General features: G+C 33.3%; 2 protein-coding genes across 2 annotated transcripts; both read right to left on the bottom strand.

Moving 5' to 3' along the window:
- Positions 1-2,871: 2,871 nt before the first annotated feature.
- Positions 2,872-5,691, bottom strand: LOC11411483 (chalcone synthase 1A). Its single transcript, XM_024778167.2, has 3 exons — positions 5,480-5,691; positions 3,503-5,204; positions 2,872-3,195 (listed from the first exon to the last, which is right to left on the bottom strand). Exons 1-2 carry the CDS (start codon positions 5,655-5,657, stop codon positions 4,213-4,215), a joined length of 1,170 nt encoding a protein of 389 aa, XP_024633935.1. The 5' UTR covers positions 5,658-5,691; the 3' UTR covers positions 2,872-3,195; positions 3,503-4,212.
- Positions 5,692-7,213: 1,522 nt separating this feature from the next.
- Positions 7,214-13,374, bottom strand: LOC11413285 (ALBINO3-like protein 1, chloroplastic). Its single transcript, XM_003601818.4, has 11 exons — positions 12,833-13,374; positions 11,831-11,941; positions 11,565-11,639; positions 10,951-11,011; positions 10,431-10,504; positions 10,213-10,317; positions 9,600-9,707; positions 8,874-8,977; positions 8,576-8,788; positions 8,173-8,482; positions 7,214-7,727 (listed from the first exon to the last, which is right to left on the bottom strand). The coding sequence occupies exons 1-11, from the start codon at positions 13,184-13,186 to the stop codon at positions 7,644-7,646; spliced, it is 1,599 nt and encodes a 532-aa protein (XP_003601866.1). The 5' UTR covers positions 13,187-13,374; the 3' UTR covers positions 7,214-7,643.
- Between the last annotated feature and the right edge of the window lie 1,347 nt (positions 13,375-14,721).

Here is a 14,721-nt window from a genome sequence, read left to right as displayed (position 1 = left end):
ATTACTTAACATCATAATCATCCTTTTGTGGGTAAGAAAAATACCTTATTAGTTTAATTATCATTCTCCACTAAGAAAAATACCTTATTAGTTTAACTATCATTCTCCACTAAGTGGAGAACATATAATTCTTCAACAAGCGAGGAAAAATCTACATGTCAATTAACTATATCTTATAAACAAATATATTATTTGTTTTATAACTCTAGATATAAAATTATTGTAGAGACTTATATTGAGGATATTAATTATAGTCTTTTCTAATAAATGATTATTCTCATAAATTATTACACACTTCCATATCCTTTTATGTTATTGTAAACTCATTTTGTAAAAGTAATATGTCAAAATTCTGAAATTAACAACTTTGTTAAGAAAAATTTATTTATACCACTATTCTAAATAATTATAAATGGTATATTTAGACATATCTTATATTATTGCTATTTTTTAATATTTATGGAAGTTTATGACTATTTTCTCTTATATCCTCAGTAATAATAAAGTATAAGTCTCGTGTATTTCCGCTGCGTGTAACCTAATTTTTTCTCAAATGTGTGTAATTATAATTGTAGCATTTGAGTTTTGAGTGAGCTGCTAAAATTGTGAATAGAGTCTCATATCCTATTTTATTATACTAGAGACTTATCTCACTCATATGATGAGAAACCCTTTATATAATCATCATACTCTGTCATATAAAGGTTACTATATTTATAAAATTCTTTGAAATTTTAATTGTGAAGAGGAGATCTTGTGTTATAAAATTCTAAAATGAAAACTTACATTCTCCTTAATTCTAAATGCAGAATATGTGGTTAACTATGAAACTCAATTCTTGATAATCTCTGTCATTGATAAAACATACATACATCGAGTTTCATACTATCATTGAGTTACCACTTGTGTTAATAATTCTGCTATGCTGATGTGAAAACTATGTGGTTGAGTTCATGAAACTCTGTTAGTTAAAATTATAAAACCACTTATGTTAATAATTGCACTAACAATTAAGTATCCCACTGTTGAATATTACATTATTATAATATTTTTATATCAGTGATCATTAATGAGAATCTCACTTACTCTTATTTATATATATGTGGGATCAGTGGGAGTGTGTACACAACACTATATACTATGAGCTCAAATGAGAAATCTCACTCTTGTTTATATACACGTGAGATCAAGATAAATGTGTACACAATATTATTCCCGTCATTGTCATATACTCTTGTGCACACTATAAAATATGTCATAGCTTAAGAGACTTTAAATAGTCTTATTCTAATATATTGAGATATATATTAAAATTCCTTTTATCTCGATAAGCATCATTATTGGATGTTTAAGTCAATTTTGTTGGAATATGCACAATAACCTCTTAGCATGCAAATAAATATTGTGCTTCTCTTTTACCAACATTTCACATTTTATGAGGTAATAAATAATAAGTACAATGTATAATATCAATACTCCTATCGAGTATGATATTGTGTTCTTGAAGTACTTATAAACTAATCATAAATGTTTGTTCATTATAGACATTCTAGTGGCCACATTAATCCATATTTCATTTTCTTTAAACTAAGTGTCTATGTTGATCTATTTCGAAGATTCTTGAATTTCCTATTTTCATTTGGATTTTCATAGTCACATGTTTTGCTAAAACTTGGATTAATTGAATGTCAAAGAACATTTATTGATTTTGACTAAATGTAATTACTCTCTCTTTATAGGCTATCCCTATAAGTAATTACTATTCTTATACCTATGTGGATATATGACTTTTATGAAATTGAAAACTCATTGGCAGAATCACTAACCACATACTTATATAAATGAGTATTGTAACACATAATGATTTGATTAAGTGTATGATATTTTGGGTTAGTGGGAGTTTGTTATAGCATTTTTTAAAATGCTTGGGCCATTCTTTAATGACACATTCTTTTTAAATTCAAGTGTGTGACTAAAAATTCATCATTTGTTAGAAAAATAAGTCTTTGATCTGTATAATTTGTTTTCCCTATCGGATTCAATTTCAGCAGCATTAAAGCTTACTTCTCTTTTGAATGATTAGTGTTTTGACCAAACATATAATTTTAAAATTTAAATTCTCTATGACAACTGATTTTTTTTAATTCTTTTAGTAATTAAGTATTGTCATCCAAGTGGGAGATTGTTGGATTAATTATTTAATTAATCAATTATGGATTGACAATAATCAATTATTATAAGTTAATGTCATAATATAATTATGGTCTATTCTGTTAAGCACTAATTAGTTGATGAATATGTGTGATTGGGCTATTCTTTCTAAATGGACCGTGATGGGTTGGACCATTTAGCTAAGCCCAATGAGAGGTCCCTGCCCTCAGCCGTTTAGCTATTTAAACGTCATCCCATCAGACGGTTAAAACTATTCTGAATTCTGAACATTCTGGTGCTAAAGGGAATGAGGGTAGTCATCCCTCTCATCCTCTCATGGCAGTTATCCTTCATCAACATAATTCAAGGTACACAAATTCTTCTTCCTTCTTTGATACTGATACTGATATGCTATAACTTGTATCTACTGATCCATGGCTTAATTATAAAACTTTTATCAAGAGTTACAAGAAAATAGCTTGCAAGCTTACGCAAGAGCAAGATCTAATTTCTATCCATTTATGTTTCTCACTCTCTCAATGATGAACCCTAAGAGAAGACACAAAAGGAAGCTTTTGATCCTTCCAATGGTGAAATCTCACTACCCAAGGTGTTTACAATGTTTACCAACCCAAGAGATCTCACTACAAAGACACTCAACCCTAAAGTTACCTCCTTTGTAATCCAAGTTTCTCTCTCTTCAAGCTCTACTTCAAAAACTGCACAAGAACACTTATATAGCAATCTTCAGCTGTCAAAATCGTGTCACGATTTTCAAATCGTGGCACGATTGGTGCGTACGACCCAAGGTACGACCAACTTTATCCTGAAAACGTACCCAGCAAGTTTGAAAATCGTGTCACATTTTCCCAAAATCGTGACACGATTGAGCACCCTGAGAAACCATGCTCCCTGCCTGAAAATCGTGACACGTTGATGAAATCGTGTCACGATTTCTCTGTTCTTCCAAACAACAAATTTGAAGCCAATTTTCAACATTTCGTATACAGGTTTGCAAAATTTAACTATTCCAGAATTAGAAACCTGAAGCATTTGAAACATAAAACAGCAATCCATGAAGGTTCATTAAATAGGTAAGCAAGTTTCCAAGCAAACACTGACATCATAAGATTAAGAGATGTTGCTACAAAATTCACCCTTGCATGATTTTTATGACATGCACTTAAAACTGCCACAAGCATGTTATAGTTCCCACCTCCCCCGCCATTATTAAATGTCAGGCAATGAAATCAAAAAGCATTTTCTAGCGTACCTATGAGTGAATTAATTTATCCTTACCAAAAAAATAAAAATTAGGAAATAGGTCTTATATTTATAAAAGCAGTAATACCTTTTCTAGATTTTTCTTGTTTACTGCATTGAAATGAGCAGAATTTTCGTCATTTTCAGTATTAGATGTAGATGTTTACTCCAAATATGGATGGATCAGAATCAGCAGCCACGGATTGGAATTTTCAACTAAGTCGCCTACAGCTGCTCCTTCGATTGTTTACTCATGACTTGCTTTAGCTGCTCCTTCCTCAGCCTTCCTTTTTTCTTATAATAATCTCTGCCCGTCTGCCGTTTCTTCCTTGCCTCTTGCTCCATTGATTGCTTAAATCTGAAACAAAAAGAGGAAGGCAGTTACAACAGGTTAAAGTAAATCAATAGCATTATGAAATAAGCTTGGCTACCTACAATTAATCGTGTACTAGGAAAAAATTCAATTCCACGGATAACAAATACGAAATGAAAGGAGTCAATCTTGTATTACATTGATTTTAATGAGTTTCAACAATCCATTGAGATTGAGGACATGGAGTTGATTGATGTTCCAATGGTTGGAAAAAAGGTTTCATGGTACATACATGTTTGATCGAATTGTTATGAGCTGAATCGATGCATTCTTTGTATCTAAAGATCTTATCAGAAAATAGAAAATCAAAGGTTTATTTAATACAATAATAACTATGATTAATTATAGAGACATGAAACATGTGAAGAATGACACATTCACTTTTGGGTGAAATAGAACTTGTTGCCTTGGTAAAATGTGAGGATTTAGGTGGCCACACTATGGAGCACAACAGTCTCGACAGTGAGTCCAGGTCCAAAACTTAAAAGCACGCCCCATTCAAGTCCTTCTCCTGTTGTGCCAAGTCCTTCTTCTTTTGACTTCCTCCTCATCTCATCCAAAATGAATAACACGGATGGACTTGACATGTTACCATACTCACTAAGTACATGCCGAGTGGCTTGCATTTTCTCTGGCTTTAAGCCTAATTTGGCTTCAACTTGGTCAAGAATTGCTCGTCCGCCTGGGTGTGCAATCCAAAAAATTGAATTGTAATCGGAGATATTCAAAGGTTGAAAGGCCTCAACAAGAGTTTTCTCAATGTTCTTTGAGATGAGGTCAGGAACATCTTTGATGATATGTAATGTTAGTCCTGCTTCTCTAGTGTGAGCTTTAATAGCTCCTTCACTATCTGGAATGATGGTTTGTGCAGTCCATACCAATTCAAACAAAGGCTTCTCAACTTCTGGCAACGGGTCTGAACCAACAATCACAGCTGCCGCACCATCTCCAAACAATGCCCGTCCCATAAGACTATCAAGATCAGTATCACTAGGTCCACGAAAATTAAATACCCTAATCTCTGAACTAACCATCAACACACGGGCACCTTTGTTGTTCTCAGCCAAATCTTTAGCCAAGCGAAGAGCCATCGCACCAGCAAAACAACCTTGTTGGTACATCATATAACGCTTTACATATGGACAAAGGCCTAAGAGCTTTGTGAGCTGATAGTCAGCTCCAGGCATATCGACACCACTTGAAGTGCAAAATATGAGATGAGTAACCATTGACTTAGGTTGACCCCATTCATTGATAGCCTTTATTGCTGCTTCTTTTCCGAGCTTTGGTACTTCCTCAACCACAATGTCCTGTCTTGCATCCAAAGAAGGTGCCATAAACTCACAAAAACTTGGATTCTCCTTCAATATTTGTTCTGTCAAATGCATGTATCTCTTCTTAATCATAGATTTGTCACCTAGAAAAATGATATGCAGTTTAATCATTAGTCTTAAGTAACACTAAAAAAAATAGAGATAAATAAAAGATATATAACATGGACATAATTTATATGCAGTCTAAAAATATTTACATTTTCAATCATATGTAATCAATCACCAAAATCACTAGAAATATTTACCTTTAACCATAACTGCTTTTAAAGTCACACATGTAATTTGGTGACAGTGCAAAATTTGTACACTAATCGCGTGTATAAAAAGTAAATTCATATAATATAAATAGATATCTTACACATGCGCTGAAATTTTTCTTTCAGCTCTGTCTTGTGCTCACTATTTGTGATGCGGAAGTAGAAGTCTGGATATGTACTCTGATCCACGCAGTTTAGAGGATTTGCAGTGCCGATCGCTAACACTGTGGCAGGGCCTTCAGCTCTCTGTGCCTGGCGGATCTCATTAACCGTCACCATCTTAGCTTGCAATGTATTAAAAGTACTAGTTGATATTTGGTGTGTGAGAACGTGTTGTTTGGAACATATGATATATATATATATATATATATATATATATATATATATATATATATATATATATATATATATATATATATATATAGTGTGGCTGGCTGGCTGAGTGAGTAGAAAGAAACGCTGTTAGATGGAGTTCAATCATTATGATAAGTATTTGCATTGTCAACGAATTGAAGTATATATTACCTTAGGTATTAAACGTACACATTTACATTGCCAACGAATGTAATCTAACGTATAATCATTGATAGCGTAAATTGTGTTGGGTTCATTTAAATTATCAATTTGTTGGGTTCAATTAGCAACTATCATACGTATGGCATTATCAATTTACAATAGCATACTATAGCATATGCATTTCAACGAATTGAAGTATTAAACCTGGATCACGTAACGTAAAAAACCTGAATCGATCAAATAAGGAAGGTGGCTACTACATTACCTAACAAAAGAAATCGGGGTAACGTTATCCAAAGTTGTCACAAACAGGACTGTGTAGGCTTATTCTTTAGGTTTGCTATTTATGGAACCATCTGCGGTTTACATGTTTATCTACACCCATGCATATTTTTCATCAAACTCTTAAAAAGTGTTTATGTAGATGTTTAATGTTAAGTTTATATGTCCAAATTCACAGTTCTTATAGGTAGGACTCATAGATGTATCATAGATGAATATTTTTGAATTTTAAAACAAGAAGAAGAAAATGTGCATAAGTAATCATGTTTAATGCCATAAGAATTTTTACGAAATTGGTTTAAAAAATGAATTACAGTGTAAATATTCTTCCTTCCTTCAACAAAATAAAATAACTGTAAATATTCTATGACTTAAAGAACCAAGTTGTAATAAAAAAAACTAAAAGGACCAATTTGTAATAAAAAAACTTAAAAAGACTAACTTGTTCTAACACACAACTTGAAGGACCGCGGGAGATATTTGACCTTACGAAAACTTACAATCACCTCTATTTAAATATTTAAAATGTCTCTCATCAATTCTGTTCCTCAAAATACACTAACCTCCCTTCACATTAACTCCGTTAAACTACCGTTAACAACAAAAAAATATAAACGAAAATCACCTAGCAAATTAGTCTCACAAAGATGGCATAAACTTGCAAAAATTGTTTGTAGTAAATGTTCATAAGAAACTACCGTTAACAATTATTTTGTAAACTACCGTTAACTTTAAAGACTGAAACACACCAGAAAAAGACGTAAATGTTCATCGGCAGTTAACTGCCGCCGGTTAAAATTCATCGACAGTTAATTGCCGATAAGGTTATATTTGTAAATTACTAGTGTTTTCTAGCATTGATTGAAGTGTGAACAACATTCTTCAAAACTTGCATGATGCATCATGTCTGAAAACGTTAAACCGTCATAAACTCATCATTAGTGCAAGTGAGTAGCCAAATATCATAAGAAAATAAAGGCCACTGTAAAGTTCTGTTAACACTTTCATGCCTATACTTTTGAGGGCAGAAAAACACATTATGGGAAGTTCTCGAATAATGGTATTCCAGTCACAGCATATACATCGGCCAGAGTTTATTGATCCATCGTATAGCAACACACAAAAATAGCATCGAATATGACAAGCAGGCTGTAAAGGGTATTGTCCTTATTTATTAACTAGATAGTGAAAATTGATGTGAAAAAAAAATATAATACAAACTCAGCCTACAAAGCTGCATGTCAGCCATCAAATCTAAATTAAACTCAACCCCTGCCGACCGGCCAATGTAGAAAACCTCGAATCTCATTCATTCCATCATTTATGTGGGAATGTACAGTGTTAACCAGATAGGCCTCAAATCGCATGGGACGTCGCATTTCTATTTTTATTGCTAAAACATGGCCAATAGATGACAGCTTGACCAGCCAATCATACAGCAGCTGAATTTCTAAGTTCTCTAATTGATCAATCCTTTGACACGCGATCTGAGTCTTCTCCATGAGCTTGCTTGTTTGTAGTAACTCTGGTTGACAATACTTCTCTTGATTCCTGTGAAATTGTGGAATTGGAGGGAGAATTGTAAGATTTACAAAATAAATCATAGTTATCCTTATCCTAATGGAAAAAGAATGTTTCCTCATCACCCCAAAGAAGTAATAAATGAAAATTCAAAAATACACACATTATTATCAGCACCCTTTATATCAATTAATCATAACTTAGTAAGCAGTATAATATTGCAAACTATAGTATTGCAAAATTGAACTATCCCAATATCAAAAACATAGCATTTGAGACATAAAACAGCAGTGCCAAGGAGATGTTGCTACAAAATTCACTCTTGCATGATTCTTATAACATCAGCCGAAATTGCCGCAAGCATGTAATAGTTCCCACTCCCCCACCATTCTTAAATGTTAGGCAATTTATGAATGAAGCAATTTATCCTTACCAAAAAAAATAGGAAACATGTCCTATATATATGCAATAATACCTTTTCTAGATTTTTCTTGTTTACTGCATTCAAATGAGCAGAACCTTCATCATTTGCAGTATCAGATGTAGATGTAGAATTCTGATTTCCCTCCAAGTCCTTACCATTACCATTTATTACTCCAGATATAGATGGATCAGTATCATCAGCCACAGATTGGGAATTTTTAACTAAGTCGTTTACAACTTGGTTTCCTCCTTCAACTGTTTGTTCGTGATTATTAGCTTTAGCTGCTGCTTCCTCGGCCTTCCTTTTTTCTTCTTCTCTCTGCTGTTTCTTTTTTGCCTCTTGCTCCATTAATTGCTTAAATCTGCAATAAAAAGACGAACACAATTACAACAGGTTAAAATCAATCAATAGCATTATGAAATAAATGTGGCTCCTTATAATTATAATCACTAACTTGTCACCAGGTCGTGGCCCTTCTGATGTCAATTTTGAATCTTTTCTAGCTTCTTCAATTTTTGTGGAATTTAGATTCGATACTGACTTTTGAACCTGCATTAGGTCTACATTTTTCACATTATCATCAAGAACTTGTCTCAAAGGATTTTTCGCACCTCCTAACTTTTGAAGCCATATTTGCTGTAAAGTGCTCAATATATTATTTGTGAACCTGCACAACTTAAAAACTATAATAAGCAAATATAGATATCACGCTTACACATATAAGACCATTGGAAGGTTTTACGTGTGCTTACCAGTAAAGGCTAAGACCTGAAGGAACTGAAAGAGCAAAATAACCAATCACTAACGGAAGGACCTTGTTTAAGACTTGAGAACTCTTCGCATTGGGACCAGTAGCCTGAATCATGGAAAATTATGAGTAGTTCAGGTGCAAATGTAAACACAAAGATGCACTTTAATGTCCAAATGTAAATTAGCACAAATAGTTTTCATTAATCTTTGTAGAAAAATGGGTGGTCATGACGTATTAGATAGTAATAGATGATCCAGTTAGACAACCTGGCTATACCAAAAGGAAAAAAATCATATCAACATACTTCACTAATTAACATGTTAGAAAAGTGTTTTACTTAAAGCTATAACTAAACATAGGTATAGCTCTTATGCAGTACAACAACGAAACACTTGTACAGTCAACAAGGTTCAGATAGGAAGTAATGTTTTTATGTATAATGTATCAATTAGTTATGTTTTTGTGTGGGTAGTTATGGTATGTTATTAATAGGGTGTCTGCAGTATAGGCAGTTATCTGTGTTTGTTGATAAAGAAGGAAACTCCTATTTAGGGTTAATTTATATAACCGAGCAGTTTGTTAGTGTTGAATTCAAATCTGGCCTGTAAACTAGATTATATCAGTAATAAATTCAATGTGTTTATTTCTTCAGTCCACAGATTCAGGGAGAACATTAATTATAGAGCCAAGAAGCCTCCAATTTAATTGTAAATGCAACATCAATTACCTGTGATGACTGCATTATCTGGAGAGAAATGTATTGAGAGACAACCAGCAAAACAGGCAAGACAAGGTAAGCCAATGTATCTGGCCATCCAAGGGGAGGGTGACCATCCTGAAATGAAAAAAAAAATCAAAGCAAAAAGCGTTAAAACAAACCTCATTTATATCCACCTAGAACCTGCCAGAAATTACCAACAATGTGAACAAAAAATTAAAATGACAACATGGAAACTTTTCACAATAACCTAGATTAATGAAGGTGAATCATGTCAGTAAAATAGGCCTCCAATTGTGAGGACTTATTCAAGGAGAAAACCGAAGAATTTAAGTGAGCCAGGGACTGGGACAGCGCTTTTTTAATCTATAAAAATAAAATGTTCATTGAAAAGGCAAAAGCAGCAAAATCAAACAACTATTTCTGAGTAAAAATGCACCTAAAAATTAGAAAATGTAAGAAATGTGTCTCTTCGTAATGAAACAAATGAATAGAGTTCTCAATTCCATTTCATACGACTTCAGCATGAAAGTAAATGACCTCGTCAAGAAATAATTCTTACAAATTTGCAAATTTGATAGTCTCAACACGTGTAATTTTACTTGCTAATTGAGGTATTTACCACAAAAGGAAAAAGCCATGAGATAGCACTTCCGTTTTGCCGAGCTGCAATTGTAGTTGGACCAGAAAGAGAAGGTATCCAAAAGAAGCCTTCATTAAGGAGTCCCTTTATTTATTATTAGATAAAACATTACATTAGCCATTGACGATAGAAATATATGGATACCTGAAAAACAGCCCAGGTAACTAAATAGAAACTCAACATGATAAGCAACAAACCTCATCAGCCACATTAGAAAAGGCTCGATATAGCCCGATCCACACTGGTGTTGTTAAGAGAACAGGCAGGCATCCTGGGAAGAATGAAGAGAGATTGATAAAAGAATTAGCATGTTCAATTTTAAAACGCAATACTAATGCTTTATACAGGGGTGGATTGATCACTGCCTCCATCTACCTACTCAAGCCATAATAATTGTTTGCATGTCTACATTATATATATATATATATATATATATATATATGGGTTTTGCTAGAAGACACTTTTTATGCTAGCAAAACCCTTATATATATATATATATATATATATATATATATATATATATATATATATAAAACAATGTTTATAGTTCCATGTACAACATAAGAAACAATACAAGCGAAATTCTGGAAACAAATCAGAAAACAACCAGACTTGTAATCTGAAAACTGAGGAAGGCCACGTCCTAAAAGCCATAGGAAATATCTATAACTACAGTCTACAAGCCTTTTGCAATAGTGACAATTATGACATGGATACCTGCTAGAGGATTAATGTTGGCTAATGTATATAACCGGGCAGTTTCAAGTTGAATTCTCTCCTGCAAGAAGACAATACATAAGAAATCTTGTCATTTGAAAAAAGAAGAAAAAAACTTCGGTAAAAGGATACAGAGTCAAGACGCTAACATCATGTTTGGAATCCTCAAAAATGCTTTAATTCCATTTAGAAATCAAATTTAATGTTTACAATAAAATCATATGTTTGAAACTCGCTAAAAAATGAAATTGACTTTTTTTTATGGAAAAGGCCATTAAATAAGAGTAAATGGTCGATCTGAATATTTAAATTAAATTAAAAAAAAATCAATTCCCACAAATACTACCATATTCAAGAGGATTTGTGACACATGAAAAGAAATCAATGAGATTTTAAAAATCATATTGTTCCTTCTCTTTTATCATTTCAAACACAAATTTGATTTACAAATTACAAATCAAACCAAATCCCATTTCTCAGCATTCCAAAATCCAAACACACTCTTATGATGGGAAAGAAGTAAATAAAAAAATCAGTTTAAATTACCAGAAAATAGTTCAAAAAGAACATGTTTTATTGGAAAAGATAACAATTATAGAAGTCATATAAAATACCTGATCCCTGGCATACTGTTTCTGGATAGCCTTTACTTGAGGTTGCAAAGATCGCATAGCCATGGCAGATTCTACCTGAGAACAGTCACAGAAAAGTTTATCTAACTAAATCATGGTGAAAACAACATGATGAAAAATGTCTTTTAAATGTCAAAGGCGACAAGCATTTTACATCCATAAATTCAGGAGTATCAAAAGAATAGGACCCATATGGATCATTTTCAAATCTTAAAAAACAAGCGAAGCACATTCCAAAAACGACAAACCTGTTTTCTTGTCAACGGAAACGTGGCAACTTTTACAAGAATAGTGAGCATTATAATTGCAAAACCATAAGCATACGGCACATGCAAAGTAGAAAGCCCGTCCTTGAGTACCTGAAAAGGATAAAATACTTCCCTTCAGAATTACTATTGACAATATATCCTGGTAGAAATAGAACCATGTGAAGTTATGTAATTTAAAAGTACAAATAAATCCACAACTCACAAGTTAACAACTTATAACAATTTCAGAAAGAGAACTACAAGAAACACCTATATAAAAAATAGGATTCTTTAGCAAATTGCATATAATGTTCTGATATGAAAAATTATAACTCCAGAGTCGTGTTTCCATGGCACATAGAAACAGCATACATTTTATAGGTTTCAACAAGATCTTAGTCCCTACAAGGCTACGAATATAGTTTTTTACTTTAGTCCCTATAAGTTTTTTGCTTAGATTCAGTCCCTGCAAATTCGGAAATTGTTGCTTTTAGTCAGTGTCTTACGTGGGCCAATAAAATCACACCATGTCGCTCAATAAGCTGAAGTCAAAGACTAAAAGAATTTTTTTTTGAATTTGCAGAGACTGAATCCAAACAACAACAAAAAAAACTTATTAGACTAAAACCAAAAAAAGCGATAATTGCAGAGACTAAAATCATATCTAAACCTATTTTATATATGGTGCTTGTGATATTTCTCAAGTCACAAGGGTTTAAAAATGTGGTCTACAACCGCAACATAAGGGATTTTGAGATATCCGTCACCACATCGCAAATAAAAGGTTCACAACTTAACTGCGACCGCAATTTAAAACCATTGTAACCATAACTGCTGCACTGAGAAAGCTATAACTACAATTACAATACTACTTCACAACTCAAATTTCACCTCTATAGTATGATGATGATTCAAATTCAAATAACAGCTTAAATTTCACAATCAATATAATCAAAAACAAAATTAAAAATCTAATTAAACCAAAGTTTGAGAAACCAAGACCTTGAGAATAATTTCCATGTAATTGGTAATTCCAGAAAACCAATCATTATTCTGTTTCGCTGTGGTAGTTGTTATCGCTATATCAGAAGACGAAACAGCAGCATCTGCAATTGTGTAAAGAAAACCCTCTGCTCGGTTAAACAATTCCCTGAGAACGAATTCAGCATCTTCCGGCTCGGGTAAAAAACCGGGATGAAAACCGAAACGGGTAACGGAAAGAGAACCACGAAGAAAGCGTTTGGTCGAGCCTGGGAGGGCGTGGGAGTGAGGTCGAAGGGGAAGATGATTGGTTCTGCTCCGGTTTCCGAACGGAGCAGAGAGTATAGTCGGCGTGCAAGGTAACAGAGCCGACATTATTTGGGGTTGAAATGAACCGGTTCAATGAAAAAAACAATCACCGACCTGGTTTTTGATAGGAGCGTTGTAAGTTGTGGTAAGCGGAGTGAAAGATTGGTACACGGAAATGGAGGAGATGTAATCGAACAAGTATGATGGTGGTATAGTTAGAGAGACCAAGGGGTTTGTAGGATTTTTGTTTTTTTACTCCGCCTTTCTTGGGTTTTTAAAAAATTAAAAAGGATCCACCAATTTTATATCAAAAATAATATTTTTACTTTGAAAATTTGATGTCAAATATAGTGTAATTTGATTTTCATGTGTATTTTTTAAAATGTGTACAAAATGTTTTTTTTTTTTAAATTTGAAGAAGCCAAATGCAAAATACATTAAAAACCAAACCAATTAAGTATAATATGTGTCTAATGAGAAATTGTACACAACGTCGTAGTGACAAACACGGCAAAGTTAAGACCACAAGAGAAATTTGGTTTATGTGTCTTTAGCCACCATCAGGAATAAAACTCAATACTATCGAGAAGTTGGTCCTTAAAAGACATGTTGCTGAAAATTCTCGAGTTCCGCTCCTTCCATATGACCCAAAGACAGGTCAGCCACACCACCTAAAAACAAGAATGAATGTCAAGAGGTGGTGGGCCGATCACTTTTGATTCGAGGTCGGGAGTCAGTTCTTTGGATCAAGTCTGGTTTTGGGCTTTTATAGATTCTTTTGGTGGATCGGAGGTCGAGAGATGGTGGTAGCTGATTGATCTTTTCGGATATGAGTTTTTCGGATGTGGCTTAGCTTTGGTGTTGAGGACTGAGAGTTTCATTTTGACGCGTGTTTCTTTGGGTGTGAGTAGTGACGATGAGAGGCGTGGGATATCGTTTTTACAGTGGTCTGTCTTAGGTGGTGATGTGATTTGGTGGGTTATCTTCAGGGACTTTGTTTGGTCCATATCTTACGTCTTGCAGGGATGCGTTTAATAATATTTGTTGATTCACAAAAAAAAAAAATGAATGTCATTCGCGCCAAAAAGGTGTTGTACGTGACATCCAATATTTGATGGAACAACGGTAGTTATTCCAATCAGCACTGAACGAGATGTCAAATGCTACCAAAGAAATCGCAATTCAAAAATAGATGATTTGATCGTTTTCTCTTCCCCGTATCCATCCAAGCACAAAACCGAATAAAATGGAATTACTTCTCTTCAAATTAAGTTGTCTTTCGTGAAAATTGTCTTATTAGTTGCTCTCTAGACAAAGAGAGACATATTAAGAGGTACTGCTTTGCTCCAAATTAAATGTGAATGGTTGTCATCAAGAAACTTATTCATAATTATGAGAATATGATAAACACCTTTTACCGAGTATCCTTCAATCAGGTAAATCACAATCAGTCAAATATTTAACTTTGAAATAATTGATAAAGGCAAACCTTATTAATAATTTGACGATCATGATTGATTAAAAATGTAAATATCTTTATATTAGCCTTGTATATAAATTAAATTTTGTTTTTGTGGATATTAAATTCATACTGTAATTAA

Source organism: Medicago truncatula, chromosome 3 (genome assembly GCF_003473485.1).
Source record: "Medicago truncatula cultivar Jemalong A17 chromosome 3, MtrunA17r5.0-ANR, whole genome shotgun sequence".
Taxonomy (NCBI): domain Eukaryota; kingdom Viridiplantae; phylum Streptophyta; class Magnoliopsida; order Fabales; family Fabaceae; genus Medicago; species Medicago truncatula.
Note: the sequence above shows the minus strand (reverse complement) of the source record. Positions and strands in the feature narration are given on the sequence as shown.

Excerpts from the sequence above, each read along its gene's own strand:
- LOC11411483 (XM_024778167.2), bottom strand. The coding sequence starts at position 5,657 with ATGGTGACGGTTAATGAGATCCGCCAGGCACAGAGAGCTGAAGGCCCT. Across the intron at positions 5,205-5,479 it reads AGAAAAATTTCAGCGCATGT|GTGACAAATCTATGATTAAG; the intron begins GTAAGATATCTA and ends TCATTTTTCTAG.
- LOC11413285 (XM_003601818.4), bottom strand. The coding sequence starts at position 13,186 with ATGTCGGCTCTGTTACCTTGCACGCCGACTATACTCTCTGCTCCGTTC. Across the intron at positions 11,012-11,564 it reads AACAGTATGCCAGGGATCAG|GAGAGAATTCAACTTGAAAC; the intron begins GTATTTTATATG and ends GTCTTCTTGCAG. Across the intron at positions 8,483-8,575 it reads GGGCCACGACCTGGTGACAA|ATTTAAGCAATTAATGGAGC; the intron begins GTTAGTGATTAT and ends TTTTTATTGCAG.